This window comes from Myripristis murdjan, chromosome 13, assembly GCF_902150065.1.
Source record: "Myripristis murdjan chromosome 13, fMyrMur1.1, whole genome shotgun sequence".
NCBI lineage: Eukaryota > Metazoa > Chordata > Actinopteri > Holocentriformes > Holocentridae > Myripristis > Myripristis murdjan.
This window is the reverse complement of record NC_043992.1, coordinates 17242559-17268998: the sequence shown is the minus strand read 5'-3', so window position 1 is coordinate 17268998 and position 26440 is coordinate 17242559. Positions and strand designations below refer to the sequence as shown.

The 26440-nt window shown below is 42.6% G+C and overlaps 1 protein-coding gene across 1 annotated transcript in view; it reads right to left on the bottom strand.

Annotated features, from left to right (window-relative positions):
* Positions 1 to 26440, bottom strand: part of ankrd13b (ankyrin repeat domain 13B) — a 44474-nt gene that overhangs the window by 16569 nt on the left and 1465 nt on the right. The window contains exons 2-6 of the mRNA XM_030067548.1: positions 6867 to 7002; positions 5317 to 5441; positions 4040 to 4085; positions 3166 to 3309; positions 2249 to 2516 (exon numbers count right to left, since the gene is read on the bottom strand). Of these exons, the coding sequence (XP_029923408.1) occupies positions 2249 to 2516; positions 3166 to 3309; positions 4040 to 4085; positions 5317 to 5441; positions 6867 to 7002 (719 nt within the window). The remainder of the gene's footprint in view (positions 1 to 2248; positions 2517 to 3165; positions 3310 to 4039; positions 4086 to 5316; positions 5442 to 6866; positions 7003 to 26440) is intronic.

Here is a 26440-nt window from a genome sequence, read left to right as displayed (position 1 = left end):
ACCATAAATGGATTATTGGCATGTAGACAGCAGTTGCTGACCAAGGAAAATGCACAGAGGTGACACTGAGGCAGCGGTCCCACAGGGGGGGATGATAACACCTCCTCCACTTTCCAGTGGCTGCCTTGCTCTCAGCCGTTCTCTGCTTCTCCTTCATTTGCTATTTATCTTTTAATATTCACTTCCTGTCTCTGTGTCTCTTTCCCTGATTCACCTATCTATCACCATGCCTCTCTACAGTCCATTTTTCTACCCAGCTGCCCCGCTTTTTGGCGAGCATGCCATTTCTTTTCTTTTTTTTCAGTCTTTTTGTGCCCCATTCATCTCGTTCTGTACCATCCCTCTTTCCGTGCTCAAACCCTTCTCTTTCATCTCTCCCTCTCTCTGCTGCAGTCCTCTCCCTCATCCTTGTCTTTCTCCCCTCTCTGTGTCAATACCTCTCTCTCTCTCTCTCTCTCTCCTCCCCATCTCATCCTTCTCCTTCTGTTACATGCCCTTCTCCCTCCGCCTCATTCCTCAATGTCCCAGACTTTCTCTGGTTTCTCATCACTCCTCTCTCTCTCTCTCTCTCTCTCTCTCTCTCTCTCACACACACACACACACACACACACACACACACACACACAAATTCCTCCTATCCCACCACTTGACCAGAATAAGATGAGTGTCATCCTCTGTTGTAATATCTAGTTGTACGCACAACTTGGGAACAAATTGTCGAGCTTTGTTGAGGTGTTATGGGTCTGATTCAACCCAACATCTGCAACGTGCCCACTTAATAACCCAGTGACATGCAACAGCATAGCACCTTTCTTTTGAACAGTCTCTGTCTGAGTGCTTGTACAGGGTGAAAGGATTAAGGGTGTTAAGGGATTTTACACACTGATATACTTATGAAATAGATGGGGCCTCTGTCGCTCATTCCCAAAGCGCACTTTCTTTATTGCATTCTCATAGCCAACAAACTGCAGCTTCTTCCTGCACATCTGTGGCATTTTAGACACACAAGTCGACACAATAACATCAAGCCTGGTGTCACAATGTGAGAGTCAATCCCATCTTAGCTGGTTTGATAAAAATGCCAGTGGAAATTTAAATATGTTGTGTGTTGAGTGGCGCAATTCCAGACAATTAAGATCCAAATTGAATTTTTGAAACTGAATTGAATTTTTGAAATTATAACCATACAGAGCAATTAAGTCATTCATTTGCACATTTAGCTGTATTAAAGAAAAATTCCACCTTCAGATATATTTGCACTGTCAAATACCGTTAATCTGTGATTTTCAATGTGTTCCAGGAATTATTATATGATTGTAATGTACATTTGACAATTTCACCAACTTGCCTGAATTTAATCCATTTGGCTGTGGTTTACTGTTGCAGGTGAAGAGAGTGGTAGTTATAGCAGGAGAGCAAGTCAGTGCTGTTGATGAGCGTCAAGCTGTACATGTAGCTGCACTGCACTCTGGTCTTTTGTGGCTACAGAGTTTGTGGAAAAAACTGATATTCATCCTTCTGTGATGGATTTCTCTTTATATGTCTGTTGAATCTCAAGAGAGAAGGCCTTGCTCTTGAATTCTGAAGGAAAAGCACTGAACGTTAGATTATGTTTTGTTCTACTGATCTCCACTCTACTGACATCTCGTTGCCTACATCCTCTATGGGTATTTCTCTGCAGGTATAGGAAAAATACAGCACCAGACAACAAAATTGAACCAGAAATGAATTTTTCAGCCGTGGTAAAGTGTTATGGGGTGGATTTTCCCTTTTATTACAACTGACCCTTTTCAGAGCTGCCATTTTGAGATGAAATAGCAGTGTAAACACAGGAGTTACTGATAACACTAATTAAGGATCTGTTCCATTTAGGTCTACTTACTGGAAAGGCTCTGTTAGACCTGATGAGACCTGAACAGAACCTAATTAATGTCATTAGTAAGAGTGTTTACCCTGCTATTTCATGTGAAAATGGTTGCTGTGAAAAAGATCTATTCACATGTACTGTGTCTGGCCACTGCTGCAACAATTCCACATTTTGTCAAGACTTGGCTTCAAAGGCACTCTCCTTCCACTCTCCTGGCTCCTTGATTTATAGCAGACTGTGAGTATTTTGACATCAACTGTCTCACCTCTCAAATGTGAGGTTACATTGTCTGTGAGTCTGTGAATTTACAGCCTATATACAGGTTAGCAGAATTTGGCATCCTGTAAGTTGCATACTGTATAGTTTGGCATTGTTTCTGACCTCTCAAAGGCAATGTTGCGGGTGTCCAGCTGCGTGGTCACCACAGGAGCAGACAGCCTGGCCGCCACCTGCTCCTCGCTGGGCTGCAGCACCCCCAGCATGCCCAGGCCAGACGCGCAGCTGGAGCCACCGCCGCCACCGCCACCGCTGCAGCCGCTGCAGCTGTTCCCCCGGCCAGGGGAGGGCGCCGTGAGAGAGGAGACACACAGGGTCTCACAGAACACCAGCTGTCTGTCATGGTCCACCTCCATAACCTCGGCACTGGAGTCTGGGGAAAAGAGGGAGATGCAGAGAGAGAGATAAAGAGAAAGGCAGGGAACACACACATAACTTCATAAAGTCCACACATAAACACAAGTACAAAAGAGAGTGGATGCATCTCAGGGAAGAAAGGTCGGCAGGTTAGAGCTGCAGACAGACAGAGAGAATGAGAGCAAATGAAAGATCCAGGCCGCTAGGTCCAAAGACAAGAGAAAAGGTCAGAACAAGGAGAATAATTTAAAATACAGAGGAAGTGAGAGAGAGAGAGAGAGAGAGAGAGAGAGAGAGAGAGAGAGAGAGAGAGAGAGAGAGAGAGAGAGAGAGAGAGGAGGAACTGGGTGAAATAATGCAGAGTGAAGCCAGTAGAGGATTAACTGAGTGGAAAGAGCTGTGCAGCGTGAGGCTGGATGGTGACCAAACCCACTGAGGGAGAGAGACAGAGGGAGTGAGAAAGAACCAATATCATCCTGGAAAGTACTGGAAAACCAGAGGAGCTGCGAGGAACAGGGGGCGAGGAGGGAAGGAAGGAAGGAAGGAAGGAAGGAAGAAGAGGAAAGGACACAAGTGACAGCAAAATGAAAGATAAAATGTGGCATTAACACACACACACACACACACACACACACATAGAAAGGGATTACAATTTAACCTCTGACCTTGTCCCCTGAAAATGAAGCTGCGGTTTCCTCTCTGCCAGGTCATCTGCTCAAACCCCATCAGTGTGGTGTCGACACGGAGACACTGCCCGCTCTTCCAGACCCTGTATGTGTCGCTGGGGCAGATGCGAGACACCAGGGGCACTGGGGACACACACAGACATGCCTTCAATCCAATAAACATGACAGAAGTGCTGTAAAATTAGTTTACAGTGTCGTATCTATTATACATACAGAGGATTTTAAAAAGCGAAAGAAATCCGAGTGAACAAAATTAGTTTGTAATGCAACCGCACTAAAAACAGCAAAACAAAACGGAACTGTTGCAATGTTCTGTTTTGTGCTTTCATTTAGTCCAGGTTGGCACTTCTTGGGCTCAATGCCCTATTCAGTCTATTCCAATTGATAAGTGTTGGTGCGCTGTGAATCAAAGGCAGCAGGGAGTGAGAATAATGAACTCTCCTGATACGGAGCTGCAGGATTATTACATAAAATAATTCACAACACCGTGACATTTAGAGATATTTATAATGACTGTAATGTAACAATAACAATAAAAATATTTACAAAAATAATCACAAAACAACATTAGAAAATCCAAGCTGCTTTGTAATATTCCAGATGAATGCTGATTTGTGGTCCACTGAACGGATTTAAAGTGCTTTTGGGAAACAGTCTCCACCAAATGGCACACATCAACAGTGAGTCTCGCAGTTGATTCTGTAGGACAGGAAGTGTGTGAGCAGCAGCGGCCAGTAAAACAGGAAGAGTCAGGCCTCTCCAGCCTCCAGAGGATGATAATAACAAGATTAGTTGTGACTTGGTCGGGACTGGACTGCTTTATTGACAGGAGTGACGCAAAGACTGGACTCACCCCAGCTAGTAAACTCCCATTTCATCTCCACATAGAAGTCCTGGGCCTGGGAAGACAGAAGAAAGGAGAGAGAGAGCGACAGTCAGAGCGAGAGAGAGAGAGAGAGGAAAAGAGAGAGAGAGAGAGAGAGGAAGATGAATGAGAAAGACATGGTGATAAAGAAGAGGAGGAGGAGAGAGAGAGAGACGAAGGGGGGAGGGTTGAGAGAAAAAGACATAAAGGGAGAAGGAGAGGGAGCTGGGGAGATGGAGGGCTGATAAACAGAAATTTAAAGATGGATAGATAGAGAGGGTGGAAACTCAGTAAAGGAAAAGATGGAGGGGTAAATAAAGAGGACAGAGAAAAGAGTGAACAAACACACTGTGATGTTGCTTCACTCCCTCTCCCAAAGATGGAAGAAGTGCCACAGCGATGGAGGGAGGGGGATTTAATAATAGAACTGGATGGAGAGATGGATGGAAAGATGTGAGAGTGGATGAAGGGTGGTGGTGGAGGTGGTGTGATGTGTGCGAGCACATGTATGCAAGTGCACGTGTGCCTTTGTGTGCACTCATTGTCAGTGTGTGTGTGTGTGTGTGTGTGTGTGTGTGTGTGTGTGTGTAAGAGAGCCAGCTGGAGCACACACACAGAAAGACAGGCTGTGTGCAGACAGCTCTCTGTGTCTCTGTTACTGTTCTCTCCAGCTAGAGCACTGCAGCAGCTTCTACACTTTCCAGCACACCTCCACACCAATCTGTCAGCACAGGAACCGTCAACCTCAGGGCTTTCCAGCTCTCAGATCGTCGTTCACTGATATTGTGCCTTTGAGCAAGGCACTTAGCTGAGATGGGGCTGATTTAAGTTATCCATAGAATGAGGTTTGGGATTGCCAGGAGACACACCCGTTGACAACGGGAGCTTAATTCCCTTGCCGAATGGTAAACAAAGATATTAATACCTTCAAACGGAGCCTAGAATATTTTGATCTTAAAACTGAGATGTAAATATTAAAAAGATTCATCTACAATGCAAATGAATTCAAGTTGGTTCCCAAATCTCCTTGACGTGCCTTTGTAGTTGGTGTGTGAATGTGTGTGTGTGTGCGTGTCTCTGTTTGCATGCATGTATTTATGTATTTATGCCTCTGTGCAACTGTTTGTGTGTGTGTGTGTGCGCATTCAAGCATGTGCGTGCGTGCGTGCGTGCGTGCGTGCGTGCGTGCGTGCGTGCGTGCGTGTGTGTGTGTGTGCGTGTGCGTGTGCGTGTGCGTGTGCGTGTGTGTGTGTGTGTGATTCCACCTGGCGCAGTTTCTCCAGGAGGATGGGGATGCCCGCCAGTCTCTTGGCAGTCCGCTGGTAGTCACGGTAACGAAGGACGAGGCGCACCAGCTCCGGATCTCTGGTGCTGACCGCCTCCTGGAGCACTGAGAGAGAGAGAGAGAGAGAGAGAGAGACAGGCAGACAGAGACAGAGCAACAGACAGAGAGAGAGAGAGTAAAAGATACCTAATTATTCAGGCCTCATCTAAAATTTATGCATTTGTCCAATCTAAGGAGGCAGTGAGCATCGCCTAAATTGCCTAAACTGGAGTCGGCCTAAGGAAAGCTGGTAAGGCCAATTACAGGAATTCGCCCATCATTATTCAGACCGCCACTTAGCAGTTATTCTTAGAAGTTATTTTGCCCTGGAACAATTATAGAACAATTGTCTCTTACCACAGTCAACAAATGTGTGAGAATACACTCACACACACACACACACACACACACACACACACACACGCACACAGCTAGAGAGAAGCAGGTTACAGGCAGCGAGATTACAGTAATCTGATAACAAATAACTGTAATCCATTATACCTACAGGCAAATTAGATTAGAAATGGGTTATTGCTTAATGATATTAGAGAATCACAGACACAACAATAATAGCAGCTTCACATTCATAACATTTTCTCCTACGCAAAGTTTACATTATCATCAAACAAAAGACAAAGAAATAGGGTTTTACCAGCAGGGAAGGTAAAAACGAAAAAACAGAGACATAACTATTGGGGTGGGCTGGGGTACGGGACCCTGGTGGTGGAAGGGGGTGAGGTTATATCACTATAACCACTATAGTTTTCAGGTTAAAACAATGATTTCAATGATTTCATACCTCTTGAATAAATTATTTGAGATAAGAGGTGCTACAAATAGCACTTTAACATCATTACCACATTAATTTCGAGGCATTAGCATAATTACTGTAAACAAACAAGACCATCACCAAGGGCATATTCATCCTCTACAAGATTTTTTTTTTTCATTGTGTGCCACTGGGTTGGATTTGGTTGCTTTGCTTTACAGCATAGGGGAATTTACTTATGGTAAAAAAAAAAAAAAAAAAAAAAAAAAAAGGGAGAAAGGCACTGTTTTTTCATCATTAACAGAGCTGAGTTTTTATAAGAACTTCTTGCAAGTGAGAGACCAGAGGAAAAATTATTTCCAACATCTTTATCATCTTCTGTATTAGCAATTCTTTTTGCAATAGCGTTTAGATATGTGGTCTTCATTTTGATTAATATTTAGCAGTAACAATATCACTGGCAATCGGACAGAGGCTACCATTAATCTCCAACAGTGGACTCATCTGTTTGCTATAATTATACCGAGGTACCACAATTAATATGACAATGACATGGTGATGTTGAAAAACGCTGCACGTATACCACCTTTATCATCAGACAACCACCAACCCCCCCTCCCCATCACACAATGTATCATCCACAATGCACACAGCAATTGCTCGATTCCCTCCAGACACACATACTCATAATCTAACACACACACACACACACACACACTCACCGGTCCATCCATTGCGGTTCTCCTTGCTAACGTCAGCTCCATGCTGCAGCAGGACCCTGGCACAGTCCAGGTGTCCCAGTGTGACAGCCAGGTGGAGAGGAGTCCGGCCGCGAGGGTCCAGAGACTCTAAATCGGTCTGGTGGGGGAGAAGGAGGAGAAAGAGGGGAAGGAGAGGGAGTAGAAGGAGAGGCAAAGGGATGGGGGAAAGAGTATAAGACAAACAGTGAAACAGTGAAAGAGGGAAGTGAGGAAAGAGAGGACAAACAGAGGACAAGAAGGAGTGAGGGGGGAAAAATGAGAAAAAAAGAAGTCGGAGAGAGGGAGGGAGTGTAAGGAGGAGAGGGAGGGAAGCACACCATGCACAGTGGAGAGGGAGAAATGGAGGAGGAGGAGAAGAGGAAATTGAGGTTAATTGTGTATCATTGTAGCACTCCTCTAGCTCAGACAGAAGGGGAGGGAGAGAAAAAAAACAGAGTAGAGAGTAGCATGATGATGGAGAGAAGAGACAGAAACAGGTGCTAATTTGTCTGTCACCACCCCGACATGGCTAGATGGTGCACTCCTGTGTCCAGACAGGATGGATTAGCTTGAGCTAGACACGGGCGGACCCTATCCATGCCTTTGAACCAGGCTCCCATCTGTTATTTTTCAAAAGATACAACTTGGGACCTGGGTAGTCTCAGGCAGTGGTTCCAAAACCAGTCCTCAAGGAGCTCCTGTCCTGCAAACTTTGTTTAAACTTGACTTTTACCACCTGACTGGGTGAATCAGATCTGACCTGAAGATGTGTGCATGAAAGTGTGGGGCCCTTAACTAGAGCAGGTGTTTACATTGCAATAAACCATTTTGTAAATCATGCGTATATACTAAAGATTTCACAACATATAATCGATCAACTTGACTTTTAAATATGAATTTTTGGTTGAAACACCCATCTTACAATGCTCTGTCTCTGTGTCTGACTCCATAGTCGTCATTCATAAACCACACAACTGATAATTGGCTGTGTAAAAACATTTCCCCAGGGACTATTTTCCAGCAGAGAGAATGTTTCACTCCGCCCAATGTCATGTCATCAAAACACAACAGTGCTAGTGCTATTAGGAAAATTAATGTGGTCAACGTTATTATGGTGATGGAATACTGGTGTAAAGTTTAAAGAAAGTTTGAAGTCTCTGAAATTAATTTTCATGTCATAGTGGAATGAATGGAAACCAATGGCTGGATAAATCCCTGAGAATGGCTTTACAATCAGGTTTGGGCTCTTCTAAAAAATATGGGCTGATGGCAACTTTTCTTGATGATTGCTTGATGAAACTTGAAAATACAAAGTTCTGCACTGTTACATTGTTGTTGCTCCACTGTTCCACTATTGCAACAAATTATTGTCTGTGACTGCCGTTCCTGTCCAACACATGAACATTTTGTTCAACTATGTGTCATTTGTTTAGCTGTTCTGGTTTGCATAAAGTTTGTGTAGGCAACGTTTTTCCTTAACAATTTTGACAGATACCCTCTCATTGTACAGAGAGGGTATGAGCTAAACTACATGCACTGAGACAAAAACAAGGTCCTCCGAGCTGCTCCTGGGACTGTAATATTATTTGTCAAAATCCATATTGCTGCAATTCAAACAGCCAGTCACCTCAAAAAGTGTCTCTACCTCTGTCAAATCACACCTAGTGCATACACAGGTGCACTACCGCTGTGTATGCTCACTTCCATTCCCCCAAAAACTTCACACAAAAAAAAAGCCCATAGCTACAGTAATGGCGCTTAGGGTGGGAGCAGCTTGGACAAGGTATTTAATCTCAGATGAGTGCCATTTGAGCTGTTCGAGTTAAAAAAAATTTCAATGAAAGCCCATTCTGCAAAGTTACGTACATAAGCTTTAACACAGCGTCATGTGGATGCGAACTGAACTTGGTGAAGAATGCAAAGCAGCAACTTCACAGCTGGATCGGACCAAAGCAAGCAAGCTATATGTGTGAGAGCCCAATAAACATAAGGACGTTTGGCAGTTAGAATCAGAGGTGCGACATCTGTGCAGCAAAAGTCAATGGGGGATGCTTGCAACTGCCATCCACGAGGTGCTTTGGAGCATTGTACTTAACCCCAACTGTGGAACCACTCGGTGACCGCCATTTAAAAGCTGCAGGCTGTAATTGTGTGCGTGTAAAAGCATGGCACTGCTGATAAAGAGCATGTGTGCTCAGCAAACCACCCCTGGATAAATAAATGCTTCAGGCTTCAATGCAGCTCTGGGCTCCACTCTGTTACCACATTCAGATCCGACCCCTGCTACACACCGCTATCAAAGCAGTTGTTTTTGGGGGGACGTAGTACATCAGTGTCACGTATCGGTGTTATCGATGCTCTGATGTAATACATTTTTAAAAAATACTTTTATGTGCTGTTAAAGCTATTTCAGCGCTACCACTGGGCATGTCATTTAGGAGACAGCAACAGATCAGTTTAGGTGCTAAAAATAAGAAGTCAGCAGAGCCTCTGATTGATGATGTATCCTCAAAAAACAAACCAATAAATGAAAAGGAGATGCTTTAACAGGCCATGCATTTGTTTTGGAAAAAAAAAAAAAATAAATAATGTGCTTTAATGATGCTTTTGATTTTGAGCCCTGAGTTTTTACCAGTCTTTGCAGTTAATGCAGTTTATTTACCATGTGTGATGTCCAGGGCAGAGGAATTTTGGCTCCATATCATTTTGGCTTGGAACAGAGTGTTTTATTTTCTGTCATTATAATGCATTTTTGGTTTGCAGGCATGCGCTACACACAAATAATGTTTTCCAGATCGTGTATCATTTGATTTTAATATATTTCAGATGTGTGAATAGAGAATTGAGGGCTAGAATGTGTTAATGTATCTCAAGTCCTCTTGTGAGTCACATCATGTCTTCATATCTGTCTCAGCTCAAGGATGTTGAAAAGCTGACAGGATGGGTCACGTATTATTTGTCCTGCCTTGATTGCTAGGAAGTACTTGGCCATAATTTTGGGGAGGGAGAAAATTGTCTTGACACTGCTTGTCACTTTAAACTATCTGACACTCATTTTTAGACATCGATGACATGAGTGTTTCCTCTTGCTATCTCCTTAATGAGAGCATTTTGTGTAAAGTCCTCATTGTGTCACCTCATTGACACGCCTACTCTTTAATAAGCACTGGGCTACCACCATATGAGCAAATACAACCCCCAGAGCTGACTGCTTTCCATAATAATGCCACTTCCTTGCTTTGCATTTGAAAACGTGGTCCAAAAGGTCATACAAACACTTTAAAAATACAAAAATGACCACAAGACAGAGGTAATACTAGCTTGATTAGAAGGTGCATTGCAAGCAGCCCTGTTGTTTTTATCTTCATCTGAATCTTGAATCAGTGTCCTCCCACTCTAGATCCGTTGCCTTAAGTCAAATATGCTGTACAAATTTCATTTCCACCATCATAGTTGTTACACTAATTTGAATTTTTCACAAAATGTATTTGTTTGTGATTTCCCTTGCATTGTTGACCCAATCCAAACCATTTGGCCATAGTCCCCTGAAGCTGACAGCAAAAATGTGGAAATAGACAGTGAGGCTTAATTCCTAAACACTAGGTGCAGGAGCAACCACAATTCAAAGCTATATTTCCAAATGCGTAGGACAACAAGGGACTGTCACCACCAGTCTGGTCAGGCTTCATTTATTTGGCAGTATTTATTGAAGCGTTGGTTTTAATTTGTTCTCCCGTCACCTGCCAGTCAACTGAATCAAAAGCTCCTCAAACTGCTTTGCCATCAGCTACAATCGCCATTGTGATTCATTTATTTCAAACTGGAAATATTCAACCAGTGTCGGTACAATCCCCACATTGTCTGCATAATAAGTCAGCAGGATCAAAAGAGCCTAGTTTGCAATGGACCCCAAATATGAAAGGGCAACATCTCACCTGCAACTGCAAGACTTTCACAGAAATTGTTTAAATGTGCAACCTCTCTGCATTAATAAATCAAGCTTGTATTCTCATTCTCAAGCATTTTCCCATCGGCTTAGACCCCATTTTGATTACGAGACTAAAACAAAAACATTCCTCAGACCTGCAGAGGCTATTGGATTATTATTCAAGTTAAAAAAAAAAAAAAAAGGGGGGAATGCTGTGCAAGAGTGAATATTGTAAGTCTTTTGTTATCCTGTCTTTTGAGCAGGAACTGCATTTTCTTCTGCCTCAGATTCTACAATAACATATTGTAGATAGGCGGTTGAAAAGGTCTGAAAATCCCATAAGTGTTGGGCTATCTTCTTGGAAATAGAAAAAAAAATCTACATAACAGAAACAGTACCCAAGAAACTTACTATCTGATTGTAGCTTATTAACTCAATAACCTGATAACCTGATGAGCTGTCATGTTTCCACACATATAAATTGATTTTGTATTCCTCTGTGCTGATGTTATCACCCCCTCAACCTGCCTCTCTCTGTCTTAATCCCGCTCTCTCCTGTGTGCTCCACTGTTTTGATGTTGCCTCTTGCTGCAGTGTGCTCCTTGTAAATCAGCAACTTCTACAACACTGATCTCAGATCCGGCCTCCAATTAAACAGAGCTGCTGACAGCTGTCATTATGAAAGGCCTGGGCTGATCCAAGGTCAGCACTGTCAATCCATTGCGGGCTTGAATCCTAATTAAGGATTACACTTGGAGATAAGAAGGGCGTGACTCAGAGACAGCGCTTTGATAAAGACAGTAAGGATGCTGTGGAAATGTCTAGAAATAGAAATGGAGAAGATGTTTTGATGTGGTAATATACATTACAGTGGGTTTAATATTAATATATCTGATACTGAGAATGTGAGGAAAAGGGCTGACTGAGTGTTTGCCTGTGAGAGGTATGAGTCCTTTCTGATCCATCAAAAGCATTAAGAGTAAACTGATAAAGTGTACATAGTCTTAAGACAACAGTGTACAAAAAAAGCCCAATGCAAATAATGCCCTTAATATTGACTACACCCAGTGTATAATATAGTGATAACATGACTGGCAGCCAGTGTATACACACACAGAGGTTAAATCTTACGCTTGAAGAAACACACATTGTGTGCAGAGGCAGCAAGACTCAGTCAGCAGTTACACTATCCATCACTCACTGAAGCCCTCTGTTTCTGGTATTTGCAAGGGAAATGAAGCAAACCACATAGGATACACACAAATATGGACGAGCCTTCGGATGCAAACACACACAAACACAGACACACAGAAGAGCACAGAGAGGCACACACATCCTCAAGTAATGTCTTTCATTCTTGCATGGGTTTTAGACCAAGCATAACTCAATGGAAAAAACATGATAGTGTGTTTGTTGACTCGTAGATTTTTTTCCCCTCTCTCTCTCTCTCTCTCTCTCTCTCTCTCTCTCTCTCTCTCACACACACACACACACACATTTAATATGTGTAACTATCAATTCCTTGGTTAACAACTCTACTCTCCACTGTTTCCACATTGGCTTAAACCGCAAGTCTGAAGAAAAAAAAAAAAAAAAAAAACGAGGAACAATGTGGGTGAGAGAAATTTCTTTGGTAAGAAACAGCCTGTCAGTAGCAACTGTAACATGTACGCTAGGGAAAGACGAGGGCAGAAAGAGAGAGAGAGAAAAAAGAGAGAGAGAGAGAGAGAGAAATACAGAGGGCACAAGAGAGAAAACAGATTCCTACTGCAAGCTGCACAGCTGTGACAAAAAAAGACAGAGGGGGGGAAGAGATGAGGAGAGGAAAGCGAGAAAGAGCAGAAGGAAAGAGGGAGAACGAGGAGAAAGAGCTGAGCAGAGGAGGGAGCGGAGCAAGACAACAACAGGAGGGAGTCCCTCAGGAGCTCTGCAGGCTGGGGAATAAAGAGGGAGGGAGGGAGGGAGGGAGGGGAGGAAGGGATGGAGCGTTATAGCAACGGAGGAAAAGAAAGAGAGCAGTCAGCTTTGTTTGTGTGTACTGAATTAGGGAGGGAGGCCCAGGTGTTGCATGCAAATACATGGTGACAGTCAGCAGTGTGTATGTACCTGTATGCGTGTGTACGCAACTCAAATCAGATCTCGACATACCTCAAAGACCACAGCAGAACATTTGTGCTTAGGCAGCATTACATAAGAGGAACTTTTAAAAAGTCCTGTAAAGAATTTTTAAGCCCAAGCCGGGTTTGAAAAAAAGTGACTGTGCAAGTAAAACGCTGAATATTATTCCAGTTGTTGGCTATTTTAAGCTCAGAGGATGAAAAAATGGTGGATTTTTTTAATGATAATGAATGAATATCACTCCCCGCCCAAACATAAAAAAAAAAAAACTAGAGCATTTTGGAAAGAAATTCTTCACATATAGTCAGTGAGAGAGAGAGGAAAAGGGTAGAAGAACAGAGTGCAGGGAGATAGATCAGAGAAAAAGAGTTGCTTGGCTCTTATTTCACTTTCTGTCTTTTCATGGCACTTGTTATATTGAGGACACTTGAATATTCCAGAGTAACAGGCACATTTTGTACTCACTTCATTGTCTCAGAGCCGTCCTTTCATCCATCGCTCTTCCCTATTACGCCGCTTGTAATGTTGGCAATTATCAACTTAAGCTTACTTTATAGCTGCTCTCGATTTACATTACTCTGGATACAAGAATCGGCTGCACGGCTGAAATACAGCATGTGAAGACGGGAGGGAGGCTGAGAGGAGGGAGTTCGGAGAGAGAGGGTGATGCTAATGAGGGAGAGGATAGGGAGAAACTCGGGGCAAAGATAGATAGAGAGTGAGAATGTCAACATAAAAAGAGGACAGCAGGGCGGATACAGAGGGAGTGAATGTGTAAAAAAAAAAAAAAAAAAAAAAAAAGACAGGATACTGCCAGAAAACATTATACACACTGTATTATACAGGATGTCAGCGAGACAACAGAGCATTCAACCCATTGAACTGTGGCGTGTGCAGCTACCCCAACTTCTCTCTCTCTCTCTCCCTGTACCTCCCTCTTCTCTTCTTGCACTTGATCTTACTGCTGCCTCGCTGAAAAAAAAAAAAAAAAAAAAAAACTATTTCACCTTTTCCGCACAGCTTATATTTTTCCTCTTTACCATATATTATTATTCTAGGCACACAAGAATATTCGCAACATCCATTATCTGGGCGGCGGCGATACTCACTGTAAGTCACTGAGTGTAAAAGTGCCAGTTAAATGCCTGAAATGTGAAAAAAAAAATGCAAAATGAAGGGCACGTAAACCTCTTGCAGACCAGACTTCCAGACTTCCATTCAAACCCAGAATTAGTTGACTTGAGCGCATTCAGCATCAAACAAAATCGGTTTCTCATATGCCGTGGTGTTTGAGTGCCTTGCTCAAGAGTATATCCACTTAAACCAGCAACCTCCCCACCCATAAGCTCCCTCTTGCAACCAAAAACAGCGTCTACACTACTTGTAGGATTTCCTCATCAACACAGGCCAGAATGTGTGAAATTCATTGTGATGACACCTCCAAACGCTATCAACAAACAGTGACAGCCTCCGTTGTGAGCCGTAGCTTCGCTGATTTGCGGTGGTTCATTTGGTCCAATCTGCATGACAAGCAGCAGGGAAAGGTGGGGAAATTGAATATGGTGATAGACAGCGGATGGCGATGCATGTACATATTTAGGGAAAGACTAGGAATGATATACCTCGGTAAAATCCAAAACAGGCCACATTCAGCGATGAAACGGGAGAGAGAGGACAGGAGTGAGCAAACAGTCACTGTTGACACCTACAGCGGCGACACGCTAAGCTATTCATAGATCACATCAATAGTGAGCAGGAACACAGTAACGGCGGCGACGGCACATGCCTTTTCTAACTCACACACTATCAGCATGCACACACACACACACACACACTGACACACATACGCAAAGAAACTCAACTTGAGGTTAATGTCCTCTTACCGATGCACACTGACCTGCAGACATACTGGCATAGTTATTCATTCACACGTGAACAATGTGCTGCTGAAACACAAAACACACACACACACACACTCAGAGCAGAAACAAAATCATAACACTAGAGAATAAATACATAGCTCCCCTCCCCCACTGGAAAAAAATAGGAACTCTCTAGAGGAAGTGGTTGTTTTCAACTAATGGACTATGCACAGTCTTTCTTTCTCTCTCTCTCTCTCTCTCTCTCTCTCTCTCTGTCACACACACACACGCACACAAATGCACAGTGCAGTCCCATAGGCCTTGACTCCTGTGTGGTTCAGTAGTTACAGTAGGGACATTATCAACATGGAGGGCGTGTTGTGGTCACATCCAGTCAGTAAGGCAAGATGTGGCTTTGTGTACTGACACCTTCTGTGTGCAGCGGCGTGTTAAATACTTGGTGAAGACAAGATCTGGGGGCACAGCAATCCAGTGTGTGGACGCCTTGATTCTATTTTACTGTCTCGCTTTTCACAGAAACACATGAGACTATACAAATCAGGAGGTCCACTTACTCTGTCCAGGAAAAAGCCTGACAGGGTTGACCCTTGTCTGTTCCCCAAATCAGGGGCAGCAGTCTAGGAAGGACAGAGGGCTAGGCCTAACTAGTCAGTGCTAGCCTTCAGTTTCAGTCGGGACAGTCCTAATCGGAATTCCCTCCTTGCGTCATCAGGGATTCCCGTCCCTATCTTAGCTTCATGACACAAAACAGCTGTTCAACATTATTCACAACAAAGTACACTGATGCTGAATGGATGGAACCAAAAGTCGAAAGCTTTTAATCACCAATGTAATTTTTACATTACCAAAGACACCGAGGAAACTTAAGTTTGAAATCAAAGGATAATGTAACATGTTGTTGATGATGTTATTTTTCCAAAACGACAGCTGGGTGAAATGGATTCTGGGATATAAAGAACAAAAGACGATATGGTTGTGTCCTCCAAATTTTGCTAACAGAAGGCTGCAAATCTGGTCCACATTTAGAGGACACTTTGGATTGGCACTGGGTGTTACATTGATATTATATCGACACTGTGATATGGAACTAGATATCATATAGGATGTTGGATATCATAATATGGTGATATGATATCAGCATTGTCTTTTCATGGTGTTAAAGGCTGCATTACAGAAAGTGGATGCAACTGTCTGAACTTATTTGACCGTTCTAGCTGTTGTGGTATTTGCCTCCACTTGCTTGGTCATAATCCATATGACTTGATCAAAAGTCTCATGAAGGCACCCATAGTTATTCTTACAATGTGGTCAAAATTTTTATAATGACGTATTGGGTCAAAGATATCATTGATATTTAGGATTTTTTTTTTTTTTTTTTTTTTTTTTTTTTGAAAACCGAGAGTCATTTTAGGAGAAGTTAGATGGTGGAACCTGTAACCACCGAACACATTTAACCTTCCGTCTTTCGCAGAGATCTGTACACCATCAAACTGACTTCTCCTTAAAATTACTCTCATTTCAGAGTTGCTGTAAGGTTAATGACTCCCATGGACAAGTCTTCATGACATGAAATGCTAACATGAAATGCTACCCATAGGAACCACACCGCTGGACGCACAGCGGTGGAAATGGTATCGAACATCTTGTCTCAGAATGGGTAAGCTGGAAAAAGGGGATTTTGCCCAAAACACTGGAGTATTCCTTTAACCAAATCAATGGGGATTCCTGCAGGTGTCAGGACTAAACACACGGACCAAGTTTTTCATTTTCTGCTTCCTCCTCTGCCTCAGCTCCTCTAAAAGTTCCTTCAATCCTCCACTACTCTCCTTTGTCTTTTTCTTACAGATCCACATCTTCATCCTTGGTCTATTCTTGCTTTTCCTCCTCGGCCTAGCCTTCTGTTCCCTCACCGCTTACACTCCTCCTCTCATGTCCCTCCTCTTTCTCTGTTCTCTCTCTCCCTGACCTCGGATCTATTTCCTATCATCCAACTCCTTCTGCACTCTCCTCTTTTCCGTGCTATTCTCTCTCTCTTTCTCTGCCTCCCGCTCTCTCTCTCCCTCCCTCCGATTCATTCGCTCCTTTGCGTCTTCTTGCCCTCTCTCACTGGTGAGCTCAGTGGAGGCTGCATTATTGATAGGCATCTCTGTCTGTGGCATCTGCTCCTTTTCTCTCTTTCTCTCTTGCCTTTCACTTCTCCTCCTCTCTCTCTCTTTCTCTCTCTCTCTCTCTCTCTCTCTCTCTCTGTCTCTCTCTCCCACTCACTCAGTGTGTGTGCCTGGTCTGATGCAGCTTGGCAGGTACTTAGGCCAGCATCAATCTTTCATACACACACCACACACACGCACACACAATTGTGCATATCTATATACACGCGCACACAAACGCTTTCCCAAAATGTTTGTGCATGGGGCGCACAGGAGCAGAGGGTGGTGATGGGAGCGAGGAGTGTAAAAATAACTTTTTCTCTCCTCCCCTTCCCTTCCCCCCCAATTCCTCCCCCTCCCTTCGCCTTCTCGCCTCTGTGATTCTCCATCCAGAGGAGACGTTGACAAATGCTAGACTGCAATGAAACCCTGATCCATTTTCAAACTGACACAGCTTCAGAAAAAAAAACAAAAAAAACAAAAAAAGATCAGTCTAAACCGTACATAGTAGATGATAAGAGCGCCGAGAATGAACAAATGGCAGCACGCCGGACCCACGGAGGGATAAAGGGACCTCTCGCAACGACTCACACACATCTTCGCACAGCCGCAGTCACACGTTCGTTTTCAATGTGAACCTCCACTGGTGGGCTGCGAAATCTCGTGGTGGAAATGAGACCAAATGTACCAGATCGCCAAGCAAAAACTGCTGACCTAGATCCCAGAATATGTAATGTCTCCCTGCATTTACTACCCCCCCCACCCCCCCACCCCCCCCATATCTCCACACTTACTATACGATAGATAGATAGATAGATAGATAGATAGATAGATAGATAGATAGATAGATAGATAGATAGATAGATAAGTCAAAAGAGAGGGAGGTTGAATGATGGAGGTAGAATTAAATAGGGACTCTTCTCTCATGTTGGCCTAAAGGAGATAACACCTGTTTGATGCAAATGAGCACACACATTACACACACACAAACATGCACACAACACAGATGGAAAGAGTAAAGCTTTTGTTTGAATGAGACATCCAGTGCATACGCTATAAATGAGCATAATCACATAATGTGGCTTACCAGAGTGAAACACCCCAGCTGTCACTTTCTTTTTTGTATATGTATGTGTTTGTGTGTCTGAGTGTGTGTGTGTGTGTGTGTGTGTGTGTGTGAATTATGTTGCAATTTAAGGTAGACCCAGTGGTCTGGAGAGTTAACGGTGGTGGCTGTGCTCGGCCAGAGCCGATAATGAAATCAGAGTCATTTTCTCCGGGTCGTTCATTTCCTCCACAGCGTTTCTGTCTCACAATGTGTCGCTGTTCTTAAAGGAACATCTGGGCATTTTTTTTTCTAGAATTTTATTTGTTTGTTTTTCTTCATTTTTCGACACGAATCTCAGAGGAGGAGGAAAGTTTCTTGTTAGAGTTTCTCTAAAATCGATGGCAACTGCGTAGTTAGCATTCCACAGTGAAACCAAAGGGCAGAGCCGAGGCAGGTGAAGAGACAAATGCCCCTTGGATTAGAAAAAAAAAAAAAAAAATCACTTTCAAATCACTGTATAAAACACACTTTGAAACACACTTGCTTGTATATAATATTTTTTTGCTCTGCACACTTTTTAAATCAATATCATAATCATCATGATTGTTATTGGCTCACTGGCTAAATGTGTGTATGTGTTTGTCTTTGTGGTAACCCTATGGTCGACAAGCAATCTGTCTAGGGTGTTTCCCTGCCTTCAACCTAGGGCATGCTGGGATAGGCTCTAGCTCTGAATATGACCCTGAATATGAAGCGGGTATGGAAAATGAATGAGTGAATGAACTATAGTTATTGTTAATATGAGCAGTCGTAGTATTCCTGGTATTGTTAGCATCATCATCATTTGTGAAACTGTTTAAACTTAATCTGCTCGATCTTTCCTTCTCTGTGTAGTTTGTTGCTCCATCTGTCTCTCTCTCTCTCTCTCTCTCTCTCTCTCTCTCTCGCTCTGTTAAAAGCTTTCAACAACTTAACTAAATCTGACCCCAACACAGCCATCATGGTGTCCCATTGTGGTTTAGATGTGCTGCAATTAGGACTTGGATTTTATTACAGAGCATGAGGAGGGAGTGTGTGTGTGTGTGTGTGTGTGTGTGTGTGTGTGTGTGTGGAGTGGGTGGGGTAGTAATGAATGAATGAATGAATGAATGGTGGACCCAGAGGAGGAGAAGGATGTGATTGGAAGGGACAGGGAGAAGGGGGGGGGGTTTGGAGAAGGGAAGGGAAGCCAGGTGAACGTGGCAGTGGGCAGGTAGGGTTCAGACTCAGTTTGCAGGCAGCAGTTGCTTGGAGGAGAGAGGCAGGCCCAGAGTGAAGGAGATGAACCCTTGAGCTTTAATTTATAGATCCGTTCCCTCGAGGCAGCATGGCAGCATAAGATTTTATACTGCTGAGCCAACATTAGCACCTTGCCGAGGGCATCATAATCATTCCAGAGAGGGAGGTAGAGAGAGAGAGAGAGAGAGCGAGAGAGAGAGAGAGAGAGAGAGAGAGAGAGAGAGACAGAGAGAGAGAGATGGGGATAAAGTCAGAGATGGGGTCAAAGGGAACAGAAGAGCGGTACAGATGTTTACTCCCAGCCTTTGCTGCAAGGGACACCGTCACAAGTGCTGTCCTCTGTCCATCACACCCTCTGCTTTTATTTAAGTGCGGGGCTGCGGCAACAGCCCGGATGGATCCTGTTCATGCTCAAATTCTGCCGGCGTGTCCTCCTCTTTCCATCTTCCCGTCTCTCACTCACTTCATCACCTTGCGGGTTCCTCCTCTCCCTGAATCACTCGTGTCAGCGTCGCCGCCTTTGCTTTTGCTGTTTCACTGTCTCTCTCTAAAGCTTTCCTTCCCTCCTACCTGCCAGTCAGCTCCCTCCCTAACATCCACCTTGTTTTATGGCGCCGCTGAGCAGAGCTACAAATTGATCTCTGACTACATCTCTCATCTCTTTCCTTTATCTCCCATCCCTTGTTATTCCTCTCACTTTACTACACCTCCTCTCTCTCTCTCTCTCTCTCTCTCTTAGACCAGCTTTATGTGTCTCTAGCTTTTATTCTCCTCATTTGTTCCTCTGCCCAGCTTCCTCTGTGTCGTAACATTGATAGCCAATATACTAATTATTCCTCCCCAGCTTGCTGTGGTAGCATTTCTGCTCTCCTCGCTCAAACCATCATGGAGCTATCGACCACGAGTGTGCGCCATTGTAGCCTGCTGGTGGAACAATGGCTCCACACAGGAGTCTACGCATAGTTTTGTCACTCCCACACTGAAAGTACATGGGCCACGAACAAGGCCCTCCTCACAGCTATGCGTCAGCCATAGCTATTCATCGCATTATTGGGCTGGAAGGAAATAATAGTGCCATCATAAACAGTGCCGGATATTTGATGCATGCACATAGTGAAATGAAAAGAGTCTCATCATCTTGCCAAAGGCTGGGTAGCAGGCTTTAAAGAATTCTGATATGGAGACAGCTGCAGATTACCTTCATTTTACTGTTACATAACATGGAGGTCAATGATATTACACTGTTTTTTCCACAGCTGAGTCGGGACTGGACAATACAGCATGGAAAAAAACAGTGTCGTGCAATATCTGCACAGTAATGCCTTTGTCATTAGGGTTGACAGCATGGTATTTATGTAATTTCCAAAATGTCATGGTTTACAATAGGACCTATCACAATTTCTTGTAATTTTTTGCATTTATTTTATGATGTTTAAACCTAGAATAAGTCTTGCTCATCTTGCCCCCCATCTTTTCTGTCGAGGCAATAGGAATCTCGCTCTCGCTCCCTCTCTGTCTTCACTGTCTCTGAAAGTGGATCATGAACTCACTTCAGTACTCCAAGTGTGTGTGTGTGTGTGCCAAGTGAGGGCAGGATCTCTCTGTCAGCCATCCCATCAACTGGAAAAAGCTTTAAATAGTAATGACAAACAGGACTAGACACTAAAGGTCTACATGGACCTGATTTATTCATCCTGGATCCGCCTCCTCCTGCTGCCTGTTTGCTCTCCTCCCAGCCTCTCCTGCAGGTTGGCTTACAGTTCTCCCCTGCTACCTCAAAACCTGTACCATGTCCACTGCAGTTTGGACTATGACTCCATGATGTAAAACCTTTTAAATGCCATTTATTTTCACAAAGTACTGTTTTCAGTCATTTCTGGACAATGAACAGGGTTCAGTGATGTTTTGGCCATGTGCAGCTTATTGGCTGTCAAAACTACTTAGGAAAGCAGAGTGCTGTTGAAAAGGAATATGGCAGGTAACACGACATGGCTTATCTCACAAAATCCCTAACAAGTCTGTTTACTGCAGCTGTGATATTCACATTATCAGTCAACACCTAGCTGTTCTCCTCCATGTTTAGTCTGATCTGGCTGTTTGGAGGTAGATGAGGCCAGATATGATAGATATATGCATTCATATCTAACAGTCTGTGTCATTGCATGTACCACACTATGTAAGCATTTTTTTTTAAATGCAAACATTTAATAGTATCAAAAAGGTGAAATCTGAAAATCCTTGTCATACTTTCATTATTTAAAAAGCATGTGATCCAACAGGCTGTTTTGATTCTGAGCCTGCAAGGTGAACAGACACTCCCACTCACTCTACATGTTTACATGCACACCAATTTCACACTATTATTCTGAATATTACCATATTCTGAATTTGATATGCGTTGTGCAAACAGCATATTCCATTTAGATATTCCTCATTAGGCCTTTTTCCAAATGTTTTCCGATGAAGACATGTGGGATATTCTGATATTATTGCGGTTTTAGGAGCATTCTAGCACATTCAGACTATGAGTCTCAATTGGGGTTTTTACCACAGTTTGCAACACACAGCCTCTTGCCTGTTTATAGTCAGCGCTGTTGTGTTGTAAGTGCATCCCTGAAGAAAAGCTTTAATGTCTGGTTGGAAGGAAACATGGCTACTTTTAAACATTATTAAAGAATTGGATATCAACAGGTTTTTGGATATGAACAAATGGAAGAGGGAGGAATGTGTGTATGGTCGACAAGTCTAAGTATGCGCAGCTGCATGTAAATGGGACCATTAGTGGAAAATTCATCTTCATTAGCCATGTAAACAGCTTAGCAGCAATACTGTTCTTTTCAGAATAAGGACAAAAACAGGATATTTTATGGACGTAAACATAGTCACTGACAGTCATGTTTTAGTGTTTCTTGTCAGAATCAAAAGCCCAACCCTCCAGTTGAATCGCCATTCAAAGCAGCACTTCCTTTAGCATAAAATGAACACAGAAAACAGCCTGTTCTTTACAATAGAGACACTGACAGACTGGAACACACATGGCCAAAGCTGGAGCTGTCTTAAATTGCTAAGAGAGTAAAATATGGGACCTTGAAATTAAATTTACCTGTGTTCCTTATCCCCACAGCATTCTAATGAATGTCATCACTGGCCTGCAGCTGTTCAAAATATCTTAGCAGTGTCAAACTCTGTGTTGGACTGACTGTGCATGTGTATTGCATGCATGCATGACTGACTGAAGGTCAGATATGAGATATGGGGCCCTATCTTGCGCCAGACTCCTTAAACCCGCTATTTGCGGATTTAGGATTTAGGAAGAGGCGTTCCCCTGTAAAAGTTGCTATCTTGTGCACCTCCCGCTATCCGCAAAACACCTCCGCTACCCGCTATATTATGTATAGGCGTGTTTTGGGCGTTATGCCAGTTAAACCAATCAGTGTGCCAGGTGCCATTGCCTTTAAGGGCAGGATGCGCTATCCTAAATCCTAAATCCTAAACCCGCGATGAAGAGAGGAAGGTAGATTTTCTCAGGGCTTCTACTGAGGCTAAAGCAAGTTGGCTTTATATACATATTATATATTATATTATAGGTGAGTTAATTCGGCAGGTGGAGCCACATGTGTCCAAGTGGACGTGTCACAAGGTTGTACTGATTGAGTAAAATAGCTAAAATAGATAGATAAAATAGATAGATAAAATAGATAAAATAGATAAAATAGATAGCGGATAGCGGGTGGTCCGGACCACCCGCTATCCACTTTCCCTAAAGTGTGTGCGCAAGATAGCAACTTATAGGGATAGCGCATGAAACACGCCCACGGACACACCTCCAGGCGCAAATGACGCAGTCGGCATAACGGATAGCGGGTAGCAGGTGGCGGAAGATACCGTTTAGGGATAGCGGAAGTTCCTAAACCCGCAATTTGTGGGTAGCGGGTAGTGGCAGCGGATAGCGGGTGGCACAAGATAGGGCCTATGGTGTTTGATGATGTGATATGTATATATTGTCCATGTTAAGCAGAACAACATAGTTCCAATCTGGCCTTTTGATTGGATGAGAGGCATTATCATGAGTGCCAATAATGTCCAGGGATTGGTATTCGGATTGCATTACTGTACGCCCAATTTTTTTCCTACGATGGGAAAATAATTTTTCAAAATTTGAGTGGTCATTTTTGTTAGGGTAAGGTCAATGTTAGGGTTAAGGTTACAGTTAAGAATAAGTTGGTTAAGGCTAAAATTAGGGAAAAGCTGTAGAAAATGAATGTAAGTCAGTTAATTCATACCTTCGCCATCCTAGGAAAAACAACATTGCTTACTATATATATATATATATATATATATATGTGTGTGTGTGTGTGTGTGTCTGTCTGTATATATGACCCTTGTTTACCTTTGAAGTGTTAATCTATCAAACTGTGGGGACTTATACAGTAACAGCTGTGTGGACAGAACTATTTTTCTTTGTGGAATCATAAGTAGCGTGCTGAAAAATATGCAGAATAATAAAATATAATAATAATAATAAGAAATATGCACAAGATTAAGATGTGTTGCCTTTTCAAGGCAAGCACATAATAATTAACCTGTGATGTAGGCGGAATGCTGACGTTGATATCAGCACTGGTGTGCTGGTCTACAGTTGTGCCTGTGGCCGCAACACATCAGTGCCAATATTACACAGTATCATGCTCCGTCTTGTGTATTGTTCCTTATGTATTCCTTATAATAAACTGAGAGCTCAGTTTACTTGATAAAATATGTCAAATTAATTAAGGCATCTGATGTTGTCGAAATGATTCGTTGAACAGCTGATGTAAATTCAAGGAGGACTATAAATGTTGACTATGCAAAAATACAAGAGGTATACAGCACATGCAAAACCATGATAGGCACACATATGTATGCTCACACACAGCTACCCACCCACACGAAAGTAAAATGAGAGTGAGTTAGAGATATAGTTTGAAAGGCATTGTGAGACTGAGCAGAAGTATTTCAGCAACAAGACAGGAACAAGAGAGGAGAGAAGTGGAGCTGTAGTTCCTCCAGTGTAGTTTACTACCTGTCTCTCCTCTGCCAGCAAACACAGCCACCTGATAACAGAGACTGGGTTCAGGGTCTGGGTCAGATCCTAGCATTACAGCAAAGTGAAATCATGGCCCTGGTGAAACATGCAAAAGATCTTATTTACTTTCTCTTCCTCTCCCTCTTTTGCTCTGTTTCTGTGTGCTCAGTTTGACAGCTTTAAAAAGCTTTAAATGTGTGATCCAGTCAAAATCATGATTTCCTGGCTATAGAATGGGATATGATCATGGCGTTGTAAAAGTAAACACTAAAAAGTACAAGTTCTTAGCTGCTTTTTAGATATGGGTGAGTGTAAGGAGGGGGCTTACAACAGGAATGCTCTGTGGATACATTCTGAAATCTGCAGTTTAATCCTTGTCCGGCACCAGTGAAAGACATGGATGTGTGCATCACGTTGATTCACCGATGTTCAGTATCACACCATTCTTGGTGGAGGAACACTTTTGCACAAGAGAGTTCTCAGCGTTGCAAGGTTGTGAAAAGGCATTCGATTTTTTACTCTCACATTGGAAAATTTACTGGAACAAGGCATTCTGTGTGGCTCAGTTTGCAAATGCATCAAACGTATGATTAAAAGGTCCTGGGTTCAAACCCACAGCTGGAGAACCATAAAAATTGTACCATAAAATATTAACAAATACAACGGGTCCCTGCAAAATGAATGACTTTGGGGATGTGAGGCCTAATTTTTTTAAGCTTGTGTACATCAGAAAATACACTCAGACCTTTGCCCAAGGTCCACTAACAAGAACTGGATATGAAAATGTACTTATGTGTATGATACACATTAATATTTACTAGTGTTCATTTACATTTACAAGTGTTCATTTACATAATGAAACATACATAGAACATACATTTTGACAGTTTCAGAATTGCTACAGTGGTGTTGTATAATTTTACTTCATGAACCTTTTTAGCATTTCTAAATAGAAACTGATTAGTAATAGTAATAGTCATATGAAAACCTGCCCAGTTACCTTATAAATCTAGAATTATATAGTCCTTTTTTTAAGGTTTTGGATTTCACTGAATGTGGTAACTGAAGTTCTACTATTCTCTCATTCCAAGTTTAGCCTCTAATTCTGTGATATGTTACAGAGAAAGTTGGAATTTATTACATATAAGCTGTTTCAACAAAACGTGGTAATACTGACATCACAATGTCATTGTAGCATGTTATGTCTTGTGTAATTGTGTGAAGTAATTACTAGCAGGAACTACTATTATGATACTAACAGTATTAGTAGTAAGAGTAAATGCTGTCATTATTTGGTGCTTTTTATTGGGAACAATGACACAACCAAGATAATAAAATATGGGGATTTCAATGTCTGTTTTCAATACTGTGTCTTGGGGGGATTTTAACGGGAATGACAAAAGCATGTTCATGTGTGGACAACGTAAGAATTGTGATTTAAAACTGGAAACATGGCAGCTCTCGAGATGTAAGCAACTTTGTGACTTAAATCTGATTTTTTGTTTGTTTGTTTTACCAGTTTTCCACTTTTGAATCTATGCCTTAATTTCCTGTTTAATTTAGTGAAGGTTTCACATACAAAGTCCATCTGTGGTGGGTTGGCATACACTAAATGTCTGAGTGTTTTAGATTTTCCTGTACATAAGGTAAAAAAAAAAAAAAAAAAAAATATGCACCTCTGAAAAAACAGATCCTTGGTTAAGAAAGGGTCCCACAGTGGTTCTATAAATGCTTTTGTACTGTGCCAAACAAAGGAACCCACTGTGGTGCTCAACTGCTCATTTTTATTTAGAGTGTAGAGTCAGCAGGGTATGAAAAATGAGTATTCACCCACTGCAGAGCTGTAGCAGTTTGAAAAGGTTTTGCTGTCTCCTTGGCCTCAAGCATACATAGGGTTCATTTCCTGCTTCCTCTTTCTGTGAAATATGTTACCTGTGACATTGATTTGAATGCCAAAGGTCTGCTCTGACCGCCTTCCAGCACCTTCTTTAGCCACTGAGAGGTGTGCTCATTTGTTTTCCAACTGTTAAGATAATGGTCACAGTTAAACACTGAATACCACTACTGCAAACCCTTAATTGTTGGGGTT